The sequence below is a fragment of the Geotrypetes seraphini genome, chromosome 9, assembly GCF_902459505.1.
Source record: "Geotrypetes seraphini chromosome 9, aGeoSer1.1, whole genome shotgun sequence".
Classification (NCBI taxonomy): Eukaryota; Metazoa; Chordata; class Amphibia; order Gymnophiona; family Dermophiidae; genus Geotrypetes; species Geotrypetes seraphini.
The window spans coordinates 77824372-77840087 of NC_047092.1; the positions used below are offsets into that span (position 1 = coordinate 77824372).

Consider the following 15716-nt stretch of genomic DNA (forward strand, 5'->3'; position numbering starts at 1 on the left):
CATTAAGTTTATTGATGAACCTCCGATGAGGAGCTATGTCAAAGGCTTTGCTGAAATCCAGGTGAACTACCTCTATCCAATTCATTGGTCATCCAGTCAAGGTTCTCTTCTTATTTAACCTATCTATGCTCTTCTATTCTCCTGTCCTTTCCCTTACCTACATATAGGTGATGTGTGAGTTTTGCCACCTTCACACTAGGCAGGCAAGTGAACAGGCAATCCTCATGCCCACCAGTCACCCAGCTATCTACAAAGCCTAATGATCGAATCTCCAACTGCCACAGCCATCCTAATCCTTCCCTCCTGGGCAGAAACCCTTGGAGATACATCCTTGATGCAAGAGGATATTGCATCCCCTGGAGGGCAGTCCTGGCTACAGGACAAACACATCTAAGAAATGGCCATTAAAAAAAAAAAAATTCACTGGTTTGAAAATATCCATTTTCTCTACTTGATATCTGGACATTTTTTCCCAAATGTCTAAACTTGGATTTAGATGTCATATTGAAAATGCCCCTCCACATCTTTTTTGAGATGCAGTGACCAAAACATGAAGTGCAGCCGCACCATGTAGCAATAAAAAGGTATAAAATTCTCATCTTTATTTTCTATATCTTTCCTGATAATTTCTAATATTCTATTTGCTTTCTTAGCTGCCACTACACACTGAGCAGAGTTTCAATGTATCATCAACAATGACACCTAGATCCTTTTCCTGAGTGGTGACTCCTAATGTGGAACCTTGCATCACACAGCTATAGTTTGGGTTCCTCTTCATCACATGAATCACTTTGCACTTGCTCACATTAAACATGATTTGATACCGGGAGTGATGTTGCAAAAACAATCTACTGTAGAGGCATTTCATTTTCGAAAGGGCAACTATGAGAAAATGAGAAAAAATGGTTAAAAAGAAGCTAAAAGGATCAGTTGCAAAGGTTAGGACTGTATACCAGGCATGGATGGTATTTAAAAATATCATCGTGGAAGCCCAGACCAAATGTATTCCACATATCAGCAAAGGTGGAAAGAAGAGGAAACAAGAGCTGGCATGGTTAAAAGGTGAAGTGAAAGAGGCTATTAGAGACAAAAAATCATCCTGTAAAGAATGGAAAAAGGATCCAAATGTGGGGGGTGGGGGAGGGGGAGTGGTTGAAGTAGTGTTTGGGGATTGTGTGACATGGCAGGAGGAAGTGGGCATCTCTTCTACTGCCAGGGGTGGGTGTCCAGAGGTTGTGCAAGCATGGCAGGAGAGAGTGGACATCTCTCCTGCCAATCTTTGATTTGGGTTTGTTTTTGGGGTTTTTTAATAGGGGGGGGTCTGAGCTGTCAAACCTTACTTTCCTGTCAGTGCCTGAGCCAGTCAACACTCAGGCACTGATCAGAAAGTAAAGCTATGACAGCTCAGACCTGTTGGCAAATTTTGGCCGCAAATGTGGCATAATGAGGTTAGGAAAACACTCGGCAATGATAGAGAATAACTTGGAGTGCTTATTTTAATATTAATGATATCATTGTACTACCTTTGCATGGCAGAATTGGAGACTGCTAGGAAACTCGGAAAAGACCACAGTAAGCCGTTTTGAAAATCCACCGCTAAAATATATGCACGCTAATCCATATTTAACCAGTTTAGCGAGCATGTTAAAGGCACGTTTATGTTTAGAGAATCTTCCCCTGAGTCTGGAAAACTGTTTAAGGGCTAATTTATTTTGTACTCTGCATTCACAGCTTACAAACAGTAAATGAAAAAGCAAGACAAAAAAAGCAAAGATTAGGGATCACCAAAAAATTAATTTGCCTTGATTTCTTGGACTTTGTAATTCCTGTCTTATTCTTCTGTGTTCTGAAGCCAAAGCATTTTTATTTTAAAAAAAGTTATCAAGGGATTTAACTTAGCAGATGTAAATATGTTTATTTTGGTAAAAGTTTTATGATATTTTAGTATTTGTAAGTTATAGATGTATGAAGCGTTGATGTCTTTTTGACTTTATATTTATTATGCTCTGTGTCTCGATAAAAAGCAGAATCATAATACATCAATAATAATAAAACGCTAGAGCGCGCATGCGCTCTTGAAAAATCATGAGTCCTGGCGCCGTGAGGTGTGCTTCTGTGGCAGTATTCTAATTAACACCTCACGGTGCTTGCAGGGGCTGGAGGCACGCGACTGTGGACTTTTGTCAGCGCGGTCGTCTTCAGGAGCATTTGGCTGTTTGTGGACCGGCAGGAGAGTGGCGGTGGCGGTTTCAAGCAGCAGCGCCGGCATTTTCTCTCCTGTTAGTGGAGAGTGTCGGTTCCGGGGTGTGCAGCCGCTATTACAAAGTTTAAAAAAAAATAAAAATACGGCTCAGGGAAATGGAGGGGGAGAGGGAAAGGGGGCTACTTTGGAGGGAGGGGTGTGCTGGGAGGCCGACAAAGAGAAGGGGGCCAGAAGAGACAGAGAAATACAGGCAGGGGGCCAGGCAGAGAGACAGAGAGAAAGAAAAACAGGGAGCCAGGCAGAAAGACAGAGAGACAAACAAACAAAAAATGGGGGCCAGGGAGAGAGACAGCCAGAAAGATAAATAGGGGGCCAGACAGAAAGAAAGACAGCCATCCATACAGTGGCCAAGGAAAGAGAGAGAGACAGAAAGAAAGTCAGGGGTCAGGCAGAAAGATAGAGAGACAGAAAAACAGGGGGCTAGGCAGAGAGACAGACAAACAAAAACTGGGGGCCAGGGAGAGAGACAGGGGGCCAGGCAGAAAGACAGACAGAAAGAAAGACAGCCATCCACACAGCGGCCAAGGAAAGAGAGAGAGAAATAAAGAAAGAATGACAGACAGACAGAGGGCCAGAAAGACAGCCTGCCAGCAGCCAAGGACAGAGAGAGAAAGAAAAAAACCAGACAGACAGCAGCCAAGGAGACAGAGAGAAAGAAAGAATGACAGACAGACAGACAGAGGGCCAGAGAGACAGACAGAAAGGGAGAAAGACAGACAGAAGGAAAGACAAACAGACAAGGGGTCAGAGAGACAGATAGAAAGAAAGAATGACAGACAGACTGGATGCCAGAAAGACAGACAGACAGCAAAACAGACAGCCAGCAGCCAAGGAGAGAGAGAGAGAGAAAGAAAAAAAATACAGAGACAGACAGCGGCCAAAGAGAGAGAGAGAAAGAATGATATACAGACAGAGAGACAGACAGAAAGGGAGAGAGATAGACAGAAATAAAGACAAGATAGCCAGAAGCCAAGAAAAGAAAGAGAAAAACAAAACCAAAAAAAAGACAGACAGTGGGCAAGGGAGAGGGCCAGGGAGAGAGAAAGAAAGACATACATCCTATATAATGTTCCCTGCCGCTGTGTTTTCTGATCCGTGGCCGGATTCTATTTTAGAACGCGGCGGCAGGGAACACTCTGGCCACTCCACTCCTCCCGTCCTCGCTCACCAACCGCTGGAGGAAGCACAGGCAAGCTCTCTCCCTGCCCGCCGCTCTGTCACTCCTCACACGCGCACGACGCCGAGACAACAGGTCACTGCCCAGCAGAAGCCCCAACACAGCGCTGACCATAAGGGAATTGCACACAAGAGCCCCGCCCTGACACAACCCTCCAAGACAAGCAGCACGGACATGGAACCCCGAAGGCAGCCCGAGAACACGTGCCGACTCTGCCAAAAAGGCCTGGCACACAGCTCCACCCGTGCAACCACCGCGCACCAACTGAAGAAAACGCCACGGACGCCCGCCCGCAAGGCAGGCTCTCAGGACGACGCCTGCAGCTCCGAGCAGCCAGCGCTCCCAACTTGCAGCCCGCCAGGAAGAGGTGCTGTTGGACCGGGGGAGCAAGGAAGAGGGACAGGGGGAGCAGGGAAGAGGTGCTACTGGCCAGGGGAGCAGGGAAGAAGTGCTACTGGACTGTGGGAGCAGGGAAGAGGGGCAGGGGGAGCAGGGAAGAGGTGCTACTGGGCCGGGGAGCAAGGAAGAGGTGCTACTGGGCCGGGGAGCAAGGAAGAGGGACAGGGGGAGCAGGGAAGAGGTGCTACTGGACATGGAAGTGGAGTGGGGAGGGAAATGCTGCTGGTGAGAAAAGGGGGCTCGGGCTGAAAGGGAACAGATGGGAGAAGGGGGCTGGGGGGGTAAAAATGGGTTTGGAGCTGAGGCTGAAAATAGGGGACATGTGAGGGAAGGAGGCTTTACTAGCACCATTAATGTTAACGGGCTTAAACACTAGTAAACAATAAAGCCTTTTCCAAGTGTATCTCCTTGATTCAGCTCTGTTTCTTGTACGCTCAGAGTTTGCTTGATTTTACGGTTGAAGTAACTTATCTCAGTTTAGTTACCTCACAGAGAATAAACAGATAGTGAATGCAATATCAGGATGTTAAATTCCTGCTCTCAATATTTATTTGCAGCTGTATGTGAACCTGGCTGTGGAGCACATGGAATCTGTGTTGAGCCCAACATATGCCAGTGCAAGGAAGGTTGGCATGGAAAGCACTGTAACAAAAGTAAGTACAAAAAAAAAAAATATGATTTAGGAATCCAGACTGAACCTTTTCCAAATGACTTTTGCTGTCCACCTATTCAAGTGCATATCAGAACATTATTAATACACTAGTGTTTAAGCCCGTTACATTAACGGGTGCTAGAGCAGATCCCATCCTATGTCCTTAGTACCCTCAGTGCCTCCTTCCTTTGTCCTTAGTGCCCCCAGTTCCGCCTTCCTATGTCCTTAGTGTCCCATCCTATGTCCTTAGTGCCCTCAGTGCCTCCTATGTCCTTAGTGCCTCCTTCCCAAGTCCTTAGTACCCCTTCCCATGTCCTTAGTACCCCCAGTGCCTCCGTCCTGTGTCCATAGTGCCCCCAGTGCCTCCTTCCTTTGTCCATAGAGCCCCATTGTCTCCTTCCTGTGTCCTTAGTGCCCCCAGTGCCTCCTTCCCATGTCCTTATTGCCACCAGTGCCTCCGTCCTGTGTCCTTAGTGCCCCTTTGTCTCCGTCCTGTGTCCTTAGTGCCCCCAGTGCCTCCTTCCTATGTCCTTACTGCCCCCAGTGCCTCCTTCCTGTGTCCTTAGTGCCCTCAGTGCCTCTGTCCTGTGTCCTTAGTGCCCTCAGTGCCTCCTATGTTCTTAGTGCCCTCAGTGCCCCTTCCTATGTCTTTAGTGTCCGCTGTGCCTCCTTCCTATGTTCCCCTCACTGCCTCCCAGACTTTGTCCCACCCCCACCCTCCAAAGCCAGCCTCCCTGCCTCCCATCCCCCTGTGCAGTATTATAACCCTTGAGCAGCATGTTTCCATCTCCCCCCGCCACTACCGTCGCCGTGCAGCTGACCCTACTGACCCTCCCACCGCGAGACGACCGACAAACCTCCTGGCTCCAGCAGCGTCCGCAGCACTCTAAACACGCTGCTTCGTGGCCTTCTACTGCCCTGATTTCCTCTGCTGCATCTCTGTCTCTGATGATGTCATCATCATCTCTGTCTCTGATGATGTCATCACAGAGCAGAGTGCTACAGACACTGCTGGAGCCGGGAGGTTTGTGGTTGTCTCGCAGTGGGAGGGTCGGGTGGAAGGATCAACAGTGGTTCGGGTGTATGGGGATGGGAGTGACGACGACAAACTGCCTTACACAAAAACAGAACCCTAAGCGCGCATGCGCACTCCTACCTGCCAGGGACCTACTGATCATGGAACACGGAACACACAAGTAGGAGTGCACATGTACGCTTAGGGTTTTATTATTATAGATTAGTATTGCTGGATTAATTGATGCAGTCTTTTCATTTTTAAAATTCTTACACAAAGGTCAAATTGTTAGCATGCTTTTTGTAACAGAAGTCTAATCTAATTTATTTGTGAGTTGCACAAACCTGTACAATACCTAGGCGACTAATAGAGAAACCAGGAAGGAAAGGGGGAGGGACAGGGGAAAGGTAGTAAAGGATAGAGAGAAGGCAGATAACATTAGTTGTCAAAGAGATGAATTTTCAGTTTTAAATGGTTAAATATAAAGGAAATGAAAACCAATATTTTAAAATAGTCAGGATCATTTGTGTCCACTGTAATTATCAGGGCCGGATTACCCAATAGGCCCGAAATAATCGGGGGCCCGCTGAAGGACGACTTACCATTTTTTTCAGATGGCAATGGGCCCCCCCCCTCTTCTCTCCCTGCACAGCAATGGGCCCCCACCCGATGACAACAAAGCCGCCCCACCAGCAATGGGCCCCCACCCGATAACAACGTCGGCCTCCCCCCGGCATCGACGGATGGCAATGCAGCCAATGAAGCTCAAAGAAGGTCCCATGATGACTGCGTCTGCCAGTCTATCCCCCTCCGACGTCACTTACTTCTTCCAGTAGACGCAGTCATCACGGGACCTTCTTCGAGCTTCATTGACTGCATTGCAGTCCATCGATGCCGGGGGGACCAGCATTGTTGTTGTCGGGTGGGGGCCCGTTGCCGTGCAGAGAGGGAAGAGGGAGTGGCCCGTTGCCGTCTAAAAAAAAATGGCTGCGTTGGCTGCTTTGCCGTGGATGCGGGGAGGGGCGTGTTGTTGTCATCGTCGATGCCAGGTGGGGGCCTGTTGCTGTAAGGGGGGGCGCGTTGCCATTGCTGTGTGGAAAGGGTGGTAGAGGGAGAGAAAGGGGGCATATGCTGATGGAATTGGTGTACAGGGAAAGGGGGAAAACAAAGAGGAAGGATACTGGATGGATTTAGGTGGGAGGGAAAGAAAGGGGGCTAATGTTGATGGAATTGGTGTGCAGGGAAATGGGGAAAACAAGGAGGAAGGATACTGGATGGATTTAAACTGGAGGAAAAGAAAGGGGGTAGATGCTGATGGAAGTGGGGGGAAGAGAAAGAAGAGAATGAAATGCCAGACCATGGGGGTGTGGGAGAGGGAAGGGAAGAAGAGGAAAGGAGAGAGATGCCAGATCATTGGAGGAGGGAATGGAAGAAGATGGATGCCAGACCAAAGGGGGTGAAGGGAAAGATAGAAGGGGGAGGCATACAGTTTCTGGAAGTGGCATAGGACAGGGTAGTTGGGAAGAGAAATGGAGAGATGATGGACCCTGGGGTGGTGGGGAAGGAGGGAGAGATGCTGAATGAAAGGGTAGTTGAGAAAAGGACAGATGGTGGATCTGGGGATGGTGGGGTCCATTGCCGAAACTGCGGATATGGACACGAAAGAAAGGAAAGATGCCAGACCTCCGAGGGAGGGAAGGGAAACGGAAGGGGAGGTCACAGATGGAAGATGGATGGTTAGTACAGAGAAAGAAAAAAAATGGCAAATGGGCAGGAGACCCTGGCAAGCGAGTTATCAGAAAACAACCAGAGCCTGGGGCCAACAAAAGGCAGAAAAAATAATTTTATTTTCTGTTTTGTGATTACAATATTTATTTTGTTTACACCACAGAGCCGGTATGGGGTTGGTGATGTTGTAACCCTATATGTCTGCTAAGACTAAGCCTTAGTCACTTAGGGATCCTTTTATTAAGGTGCACATTTAGCGTGCGCAAAATCAGTTAGCGTACCTTAATAAGAGGACCCCCTAAGTATCTTAATTAAAAATTTGACCCACGACTTAGCCTTTTTTTCAGATTTCGGCCCCTTATGTGATTGAGTTTGACACCCCTGATGTAGAGTGAGGCAGTTAGGTGATGTAAACTTGATTATTAATATAGACTTATATTTCGGATAGTATTACTGCTTTACAGTATATTTGAATGCTTTTATATACGTATTGAAAGGGTTCAGAGTTAATGTCCTGGATAAGTAGGTGGGAAGGGAAGGAAGGGGGATTTGTTCAGAGATGTTTGGGGGTTGCATAGAAGAAAAACTGTGTACTGGTATGCTAATCTTTGTTTGTTTTGAATTTTAAAAAAAAGAAATATAAGTGGAAATAAAAAAGTAAATAAGAAAACAGATAAATAATGTGGGCAGGGCATGTGCGGGTGTGGGCAGGGCATGTGCGGGACGTGGGTGGGACAGGCCCGGGGGGGGGGCCCCTGTGTACTTGTGTGCCTAGGGGCCCTCAAAGAATTAATCCTGCCCTGATAATTATTTAATCTAATCTTGGGTATACAAGTCGTGCTAAGGCTACAGAGGCTCAAGGTGACTTACAGTGCAGGTTATGGAGAACAGTTTAGTACAGAGCAGGAAAGGTTAGAAATACATTACATTGCATGGAAGCACTAGAGATACATCAAGGGTTCTTTGACGTAGAGGTTGTTGTGCCATGCAATAAAGAGGTAGTTTGGTACAATACAGTGATGCTGCAGAAGGTACATTGAGTTAACATATTGGGGCAGAATAAATACAAGAGAGCTAATATGGTACGATGAAAGAAGTCATGAGGTAGACAGAGTCTGTTACAGTCATTAACTAGTGGTTAGCTGAGTACTTGGTTCCCTGGTGGTAATGGATGGTTCAGCGCGCCTATTTCCCTGGGAGTCTGTTGAGTTTAAATCTGTATGCGTTGATGGATGTTGGGCTTAGTTGCCAGTAGAGTTTATGGAGTCGAAGAGAAAGGTTTTAGTTTCTTGCAAAACATGGTGTATTTAGATTCAGATCTGATGGTTGTTGGAAGGTCGTTGCAAGCTTTTACATTAGAGAATGTGAACATGGATTGAAATATAGTGCTCCCCCGCAAATTCGTGGTCGGCAGTTAGCTGACCCGGTCATTTGCGGTATTTTTCAACCGTGAATGACTGGGTAGGAGAGGGCAGCTGCAGAGGCAGGAGAGGGCAGCCAGTTCACCGGCGAGTGAAGGAAATCCCTCACTGTATGCTCTGACTGCCTCTTCCTGTACTAAAGTCGGGCCTTATAAATCAGGAGCTGCGTGTCAAAGCAGCTTCTGATTGGTGAGCCAGATAACTTCTTTTGTAATCCACCTTGAACTGCAAGATATTGGCGGAATAGAAATCACTAATGTAATATAATGTAATGTAATTTCCTTCACTCGCCAGTGCTCCGTCTGCCCTCTCCTGCCTCTCCAGCTGCCCTTTCCTGTCACCCCTGCCTAAAAACCATATTTGTGGCTTTTTGAAATTTGCGGGAGTTCCTGGAACGGAACCTCTGCAAATTTGGGGGGAGTACTGTACACTAGTGCTGCCTGATTCAATTCACCGATTCATTTCGGGTGAATTTCCCTATATGCAAGGTCATGCATATAGGGAAAAAGAACCCGTTGTTCAACTACAAATTGGGGGGGGCATTGTTGGGAGACAGCAGACTTGAGAGAGACTTGGGTGTGCTGGTGGATGCATCACTGAAGCCTCGAAAAAAGCCAACAGGATGCTGGGCATCATAAAGAGGGGCATAACAACCAGGACGCGGGAAGTCATCATGCCATTGTATCGAGCGATGGTGCGTCCACATCTGGAATACTGCGTTCAGTATTGGTCGCCGCACCTCAAGAAGGACATGGCAGTACTTGAGAGAGTCCAAAGGAGAGCAACGAAACTGGTAAAAGGGCTGGAACACTGCCCATACGCCGAGAGGTTGGATAGGCTGGGGCTCTTCTCTCTGGAAAAACGGAGGCTCAGGGGAGATATGATAGAGACCTTCAAGATCATGAGGGGCATAGAGAGGGTGGTTAGGGACAGATTCTTCAGACTGAAGGGGACAACAAGTACGAGGGGGCATTTGGAGAAACTGAAGGGAGATAGGTTCAAAACAAATGCAAGGAAGTTTTTTTTCACCCAAAGGGTAGTGGACACTTGGAATGCGCTACCGGAGGAAGTGATCAGGCAGAGTACGGTACAGGGATTCAAACAGGGATTGGACGGATTCCTGAGGGATAAAGGGATCGTGGGATACTGAGGGAGGAGCTGGGATGTAACACAAGTATAGAAAGCTAACCAGGTAATAAGTATAGAAACCCAACCAGGTCGTGCATGTGCAAGACCGGAGGGTTAGGACTTCGATGGGAAGATAGGACTTCAATGAGAAACCAAGGTGGCAAGGGAGCCCCTTCTGGTGATTCAGACAGGTCGTGACCTGTTTGGGACTGCCGGGCAGGATGGACCTATGGTCTGACCCGGCGGAGGAACTGCTTATGTTCTTAATCGATTTGAATCGATTCAAAAAAAAAAAAAAAAAAAACGGCCTCCCGATTCACTCTGACCCTCACCCCCTAAAGCAGGGTTGGCAGCGCTGCCTCTTGCTGGCCAATGCAGCTGCTCCTGCTTTAGAGAGCGAGGGGAGAGGGACAGTCGGGAATGCTGCAGTGTCCGGTTCCCCCCCTGGCCTCCTGCGGCTCCCTTTACCTGATTGCAGCAGAGAGCAGCCTGCAGAAAGGATCACAGGTACTTTAGCAAATCGAATTGAAATTTTTTTTCCTGAATTGGGCAGCACTACTGTACACGTTTATACCTGAAGTTTTTTGTTGTTGTGGGGAGGTTCAACTGTATCCTGTTGAGATTTCTGGGTGAAGCAGATCATGCCGAGGAGAACAGGTGAATTAGTGATGCAGCGGATCTTCCATGAGTATGTGGTTCATAATGCAGGATGTTTTGAATTTTATTTGAGATGAGACAGGTAGCCAGTGAAGTTGTTTGAGGTAGTTAAAGATTGAGTCATATTTTTTCAGCCTGAATATGAGTCTTATTGTCATGTTTTGTATGAATTTGCGGATAAGAGTGATACTGATACTTGTATAGATGGAGATGGAGTAATCTAGTTGAGATAGGATCAGCATCTGCACAAGCAGGGCAAAGTGTTGTTGATAGAAGTATGGTTTGATGAGTCTCAGTTGTCTCATAGTGAAGGTTTTCTTACAGAGATTGGAGATTTGTGGCTCCATTGATAGCGTGGAGTTTAAAATACAGCCTAGAACTTTGGAGGATTAATCTATGGCAAGGGTGTTACCTACATGGAGAGTGATGTATATCAGAGCTGTCTGTTGTGGGATGTGAAAGCAAAGAATTTTGGGTTTTGATGCATTTAGTTTTGTTTGTTGCCCATGTTTGAATTTTATCTACGTTTGAGATTTTTTTGAGCTGTATCAGATTGGTTGTTAGTTGTTGGGATGAGGAGAAGGATGTCATCTGCATACAACAGTAAGCACTCATCATTGAATTTAGTTTCTTCAAATGATCTCATAAATAGATTAAATAATATAGGGGAGAGTAGAAAGCCCTGGGGTACTCCACAGAATGCCTTCCAGTTGTTGGAGAAGGTGTAATCTTTCTTGATGAGGTATTGTCTCTCTCTTTTTTTTTTTTTTTAGAAAATCTTTAAACCAATTTAGAATGGTATCTACCGCTCCTATTTCAGATAGGTTTGTTAGGAGAAGGTGGTAATCTACTGAGTTGAAGGCAGAGATGTCGAATTGGAGAACTGCTTGCTGACCTATGCTTAGTAACTGTTTGATTTTTGTAGTCAGGGTTAGAAGGAGAAGTTCTGTGGTCAGAATCCAAATTGGGAGGGATGCAAGCAGGAGTGTTGTTGGCAACTAAACTTTAATGCCAAAAAATGTAAGGTGATGCATCTTGGTAGTGGGAATCCTTGCACTACATACACCCTAAATGGAGAAAACTTAACAAAAACTGAAGTAGAAAGGGACTTGGGAGTAATTATCCGTGAAGACATGAAGGCTGCAAATCAGGTGGAGAAAGCCTCAGCAAAGGCTAGACAAATGCTTGGATGCATCAGAAGAAGCTTTATCAGCCGAAAACCCGAAGTTATAATGCCATTATACAGATCCATGGTGAGACCGCACATGGAGTACTGTGTCCAGTTTTGGAGGCCACATTACCAAAAGGATGTGAAGAGAATTGAGTCAGTTCAGAGAATGGCCACAAGGATGGTCTCAAGACTTAAAAATCTTTCATATGAAGATCGTCTGAGCAGTCTGCGCTTATACTCGCTCGAGGAGCACAGAGAAAGGGGGGACATGATAGAAACTTTCAAGTACATAAAGGGCCGCATCGAGGAGGAGGAGGAAATCTTTACTCTTACGGGTCCCACGGTGACAAGAAGACATCCGCTAAAACTTAGGGGAGGAAGATTCTATAGGGACACCAGGAAATACTTCTTTACCGAGAGAGTGATTGATAGATGGAATGGTCTTCCACGTCAGGTAGTCGAGGCTAGTAGCACGCTCGACTTCAAAAAACGATGGGACAAACATTTGGGGTTGCTATTGAGGTATGATAGAGGATAGTTTTTCGAGGGTGGAAGGGATCATGATTGGGCAGACTAGTTGAGCCGTTGGCCCTTTTCTGCCATCATATTCTATGTTTCTATGTTTCTAATTTATGCTGCAAGTTATTTGCTTACATTGGTTTCTAGGAGTTTGGCGAGTATGGGTATGCCGGCAATGGGTCTGTAGTTTGAGGGGTTGGAGAGATCTGCATTCGGTGATTTAGGTATTGTGTGAGAACTATTTTTCCCATTTCTTCCAGAAGCTGGCCTTGGTTTAGAATGCAATTTAGGAACTTGGTAATCCATGTGATGATTACTTCAGGTGCAGAAGAGAGAAGGTAGGAGGGACAGTTGTCCAGGGAGCTGTAGCAAGTAGAAAGCTTGTTTAGCAATTTTTTCATCTTGGAGGTCAATAGCAAGGTAAAGCAGTTCCATATTTGGTCAGCATTGCTGTGTTCCTCCAGGTTTTCGTGTGTGTGGTGTATTGGTTTTTGGGCGATTGTCATTTTGGCAACTTCTGTCTGAATTGTTTTGATCTTATTGAGAAAGAAGTCAGCAAGATCCTGGGCTGTTGGTTGGTTGTGTTGACCTGTGGTGTCCATTTTGGGGATGTTGTTAAACTCCGTACTAGATGAAATAACATTTTATATGAAATAACTTTTTATTTTCTAATGTTTTGTTTTCTATTTCATTGGCATAATAGTTCTTCTTAGCCTCTGAGATTTTGTATTTTTGCTGTCATCCTTTAAGTTTTGTGGTTGGGGAATTTGCTCTTCTGCCATAGTCTTTCCAGCCTTCGGTGCAATTGATTTTTGATTTTCAGTATCTCAGTAAACCAGAGGGAGGTTTTAGTTCATTTTATTTTGTGAGGGTGTTGAGGGGCGAGGGCATCTAGGATGTTGGTAATGGAGGCATTCCAGTTTGATGGCATTGTATATGTGCAGTCTGTTGGAGTAGTCATAGATTCAGTATCTTTGTTCCAGAAAAGGGTAGGATTTGTTTTTCCTCGTATCAACTTTTGGACTTCCTGTGCAAAGTTCAGGTTGAAGTTGAATAGGTAATGGTCTGACTAGAGTACCAGTGTCAATTTGATATCAGAGGTAAGGCAGGAGAGTGTGGATGTGAGTAGGTTGAGGGAGTGACCTTGTTCTTGTGAGGGGCCCGATGGCATAATAGAGATTTGGCTGTCTTCTAGCAATTTTTTGAAGTTTTTGACATCATTGTTGTTGGTAGACTCAAGAGGTAAGTTGATATCTCCAAGAAAAAGCAATCGTATTGGCAGGCAAGGCTTGATATTATTTCTAGCAATTTTGTAGTTGCACGTGATTGGGAGTTTGGGGGTCTATACCGTATATCAATAGGATACCAATGTTGTTTGCAGTGGAGTTGGGTTTCTCTTCCAACATATATTTTATGTATTCAAAATCAGGATGGATGGTGGAATCTGTCAGGGTAATAATGTATCTGTTCTTGTAGATTATGGCTATGCTACCTCCTCGCCTGTTTCTTCTAGAAATTTGGATGATGATGTATCCTGGTGGATAGAGGTGGGGTAGTTCTGGACTGTTTGGTTCTTTTAGCCATGTTTCAGTAAGGAAGGCCAGCTCCAGGTCATTTGTTGAGATCAGCTCATTTAGAAGGAATAATTTATATACCACTGATCTTGCGTTGATATACATGCAAGGGACCGGGGTGAGGGCTTTATCTTTTGGGGGGAGATTTGTGATTATAATAAGCTTTAGATTAGTGTGATTTCTAAAGGGGAGTGTTTTAGCTGTCTTTTGCATTTGAGCCTGAGAATGAGAATGTAGTTCTGGCGAGATCCATAGAAGTCCTCCGGTGTAGAAGACAGAATAAGCCAATAAAGAGGCTTCTGAACTAAGCCACATGTTTATATAGGGTGACCCCGGGAACTACAGGCCGGTGAGCCTGACTTCAATTATAGGGAAGATGGTGGAAGCTATGATCAAGGATGGCATTTGCGAGCACATTGAGAGGAATGGCCTACTGAGAACAAGCCAGCACGGATTCTGTAAGGGGAGGTCGTGCCTAACGAACCTGCTGTACTTCTTTGAGGGAATAAGCAGTCAGATGGACAAAGGGGAGCCCATAGACATCATTTACCTCGACTTTCAGAAGGCTTTCGACAAGGTGCCACATGAAAGGCTACTTAAGAAGCTTTGGAACCACGGGGTGGGAGGGGATGTGCACAGATGGATCAAGCACTGGTTGTCGGGTAGACTGCAGAGGGTTGGAGTAAAGGGTCAATACTCTGACTGGCGGGGAGTCACGAGCGGTGTGCCACAGGGATCGGTGCTGGGGCCGTTACTCTTTAACATATTCATCAATGACCTGGAAAAGGAGGCAAAGTGTGAGGTTATAAAATTCGCAGACGATACCAAACTGTGCGGCAGAGTTAGGACCAGGGAGGAGTGTGAGGACCTACAAAGAGACCTGGACAAGCTGGAAGACTGGGCAAACAAATGGCAAATGCGCTTCAACGTGGACAAATGCAAGGTCATGCATATAGGGAAAAAGAACCCGTTGTTCAGCTACAAATTGGGGGGGTATTGATGGGAGACAGCAGACTCGAGAGAGACTTGGGTGTGCTGGTGGATGCATCACTGAAGCCATCTGCACAGTGCGCAGCAGCCTCGAAAAAAGCCAACAGGATGCTGGGCATCATAAAAAAGGGCATAACAACCAGAACACGGGAAGTCATCATGCCATTGTATCGAGCGATGGTGCGTCCGCATCTGGAATACTGCGTTCAGTACTGGTCGCCGCACCTCAAGAAGGACATGGCGGTACTCGAGAGAGTCCAAAGGAGAGCAACGAAAATGGTAAAAGGGCTGGAACACTGCTCATACGCCGAGAGGCTGGATAGGCTGGGACTCTTCTCTCTGGAAAAAAGGAGGCTCAGGGGAGATATGATAGAGACCTTCAAGATCATGAGGGGCATAGAGAGGGTGGATAGGGACAGATTCTTCAGACTGAAGGGGACAGCAAATACAAGGGGTCATTCTGAGAAACTGAAGGGAGATAGGTTCAGAACAAATGCAAGGAAGTTCTTTTTCACCCAGAGGGTCGTGGACACTTGGAATGCGCTACCGGAGGAAGTGATCAGGCAGGGTACGGTCCAAGGATTCAAACAGGGATTGGACGGATTCCTGAGGGATAAAGGGATCATGGGATACTGAGGGAGGAGCTGGGATGTAACAAAAGTATAGAAAGTTTGTCAGGTAATGAGTATAAACCAACCAGGTCGTGCATGTGCAGGACCGGAGGGCTGGGACTTCGATGGGAAGGCAGGACCAAATTGGGAGGCCAAGGTGGCAGGGGAGCCCCTTCAGATGATTCAGACAGGTCGTGATCTGTTTGGGCCGCCGCGGGAGCGGACTGCTGGGCAGGATGGACCTATGGTCTGACCCGGCAGAGGCACTGCTTATGTTCTTATGTTCTTGTAAGGTGCAGAGTATATATAATTGCAACTGCCTTGGAGCAGGTGTAACTTTGTCCAATAGCATTTATGCACTACTAGGGCTAGTTCTGAGAGCCTGTTTTATAGCACATTGCAAGACACTAT

General features: G+C 46.3%; 1 protein-coding gene across 3 annotated transcripts in view; it reads left to right on the forward strand.

Annotated features, from left to right (window-relative positions):
• The window catches only part of WIF1 (WNT inhibitory factor 1), a 240146-nt gene that overhangs the window by 201654 nt on the left and 22776 nt on the right, over positions 1-15716 (forward strand). For all 3 annotated transcript variants that reach the window (XM_033959664.1, XM_033959665.1, XM_033959667.1), the window contains one exon: positions 4397-4492. In XM_033959664.1, coding sequence (XP_033815555.1) covers positions 4397-4492 — 96 coding nt within the window. The remainder of the gene's footprint in view (positions 1-4396; positions 4493-15716) is intronic.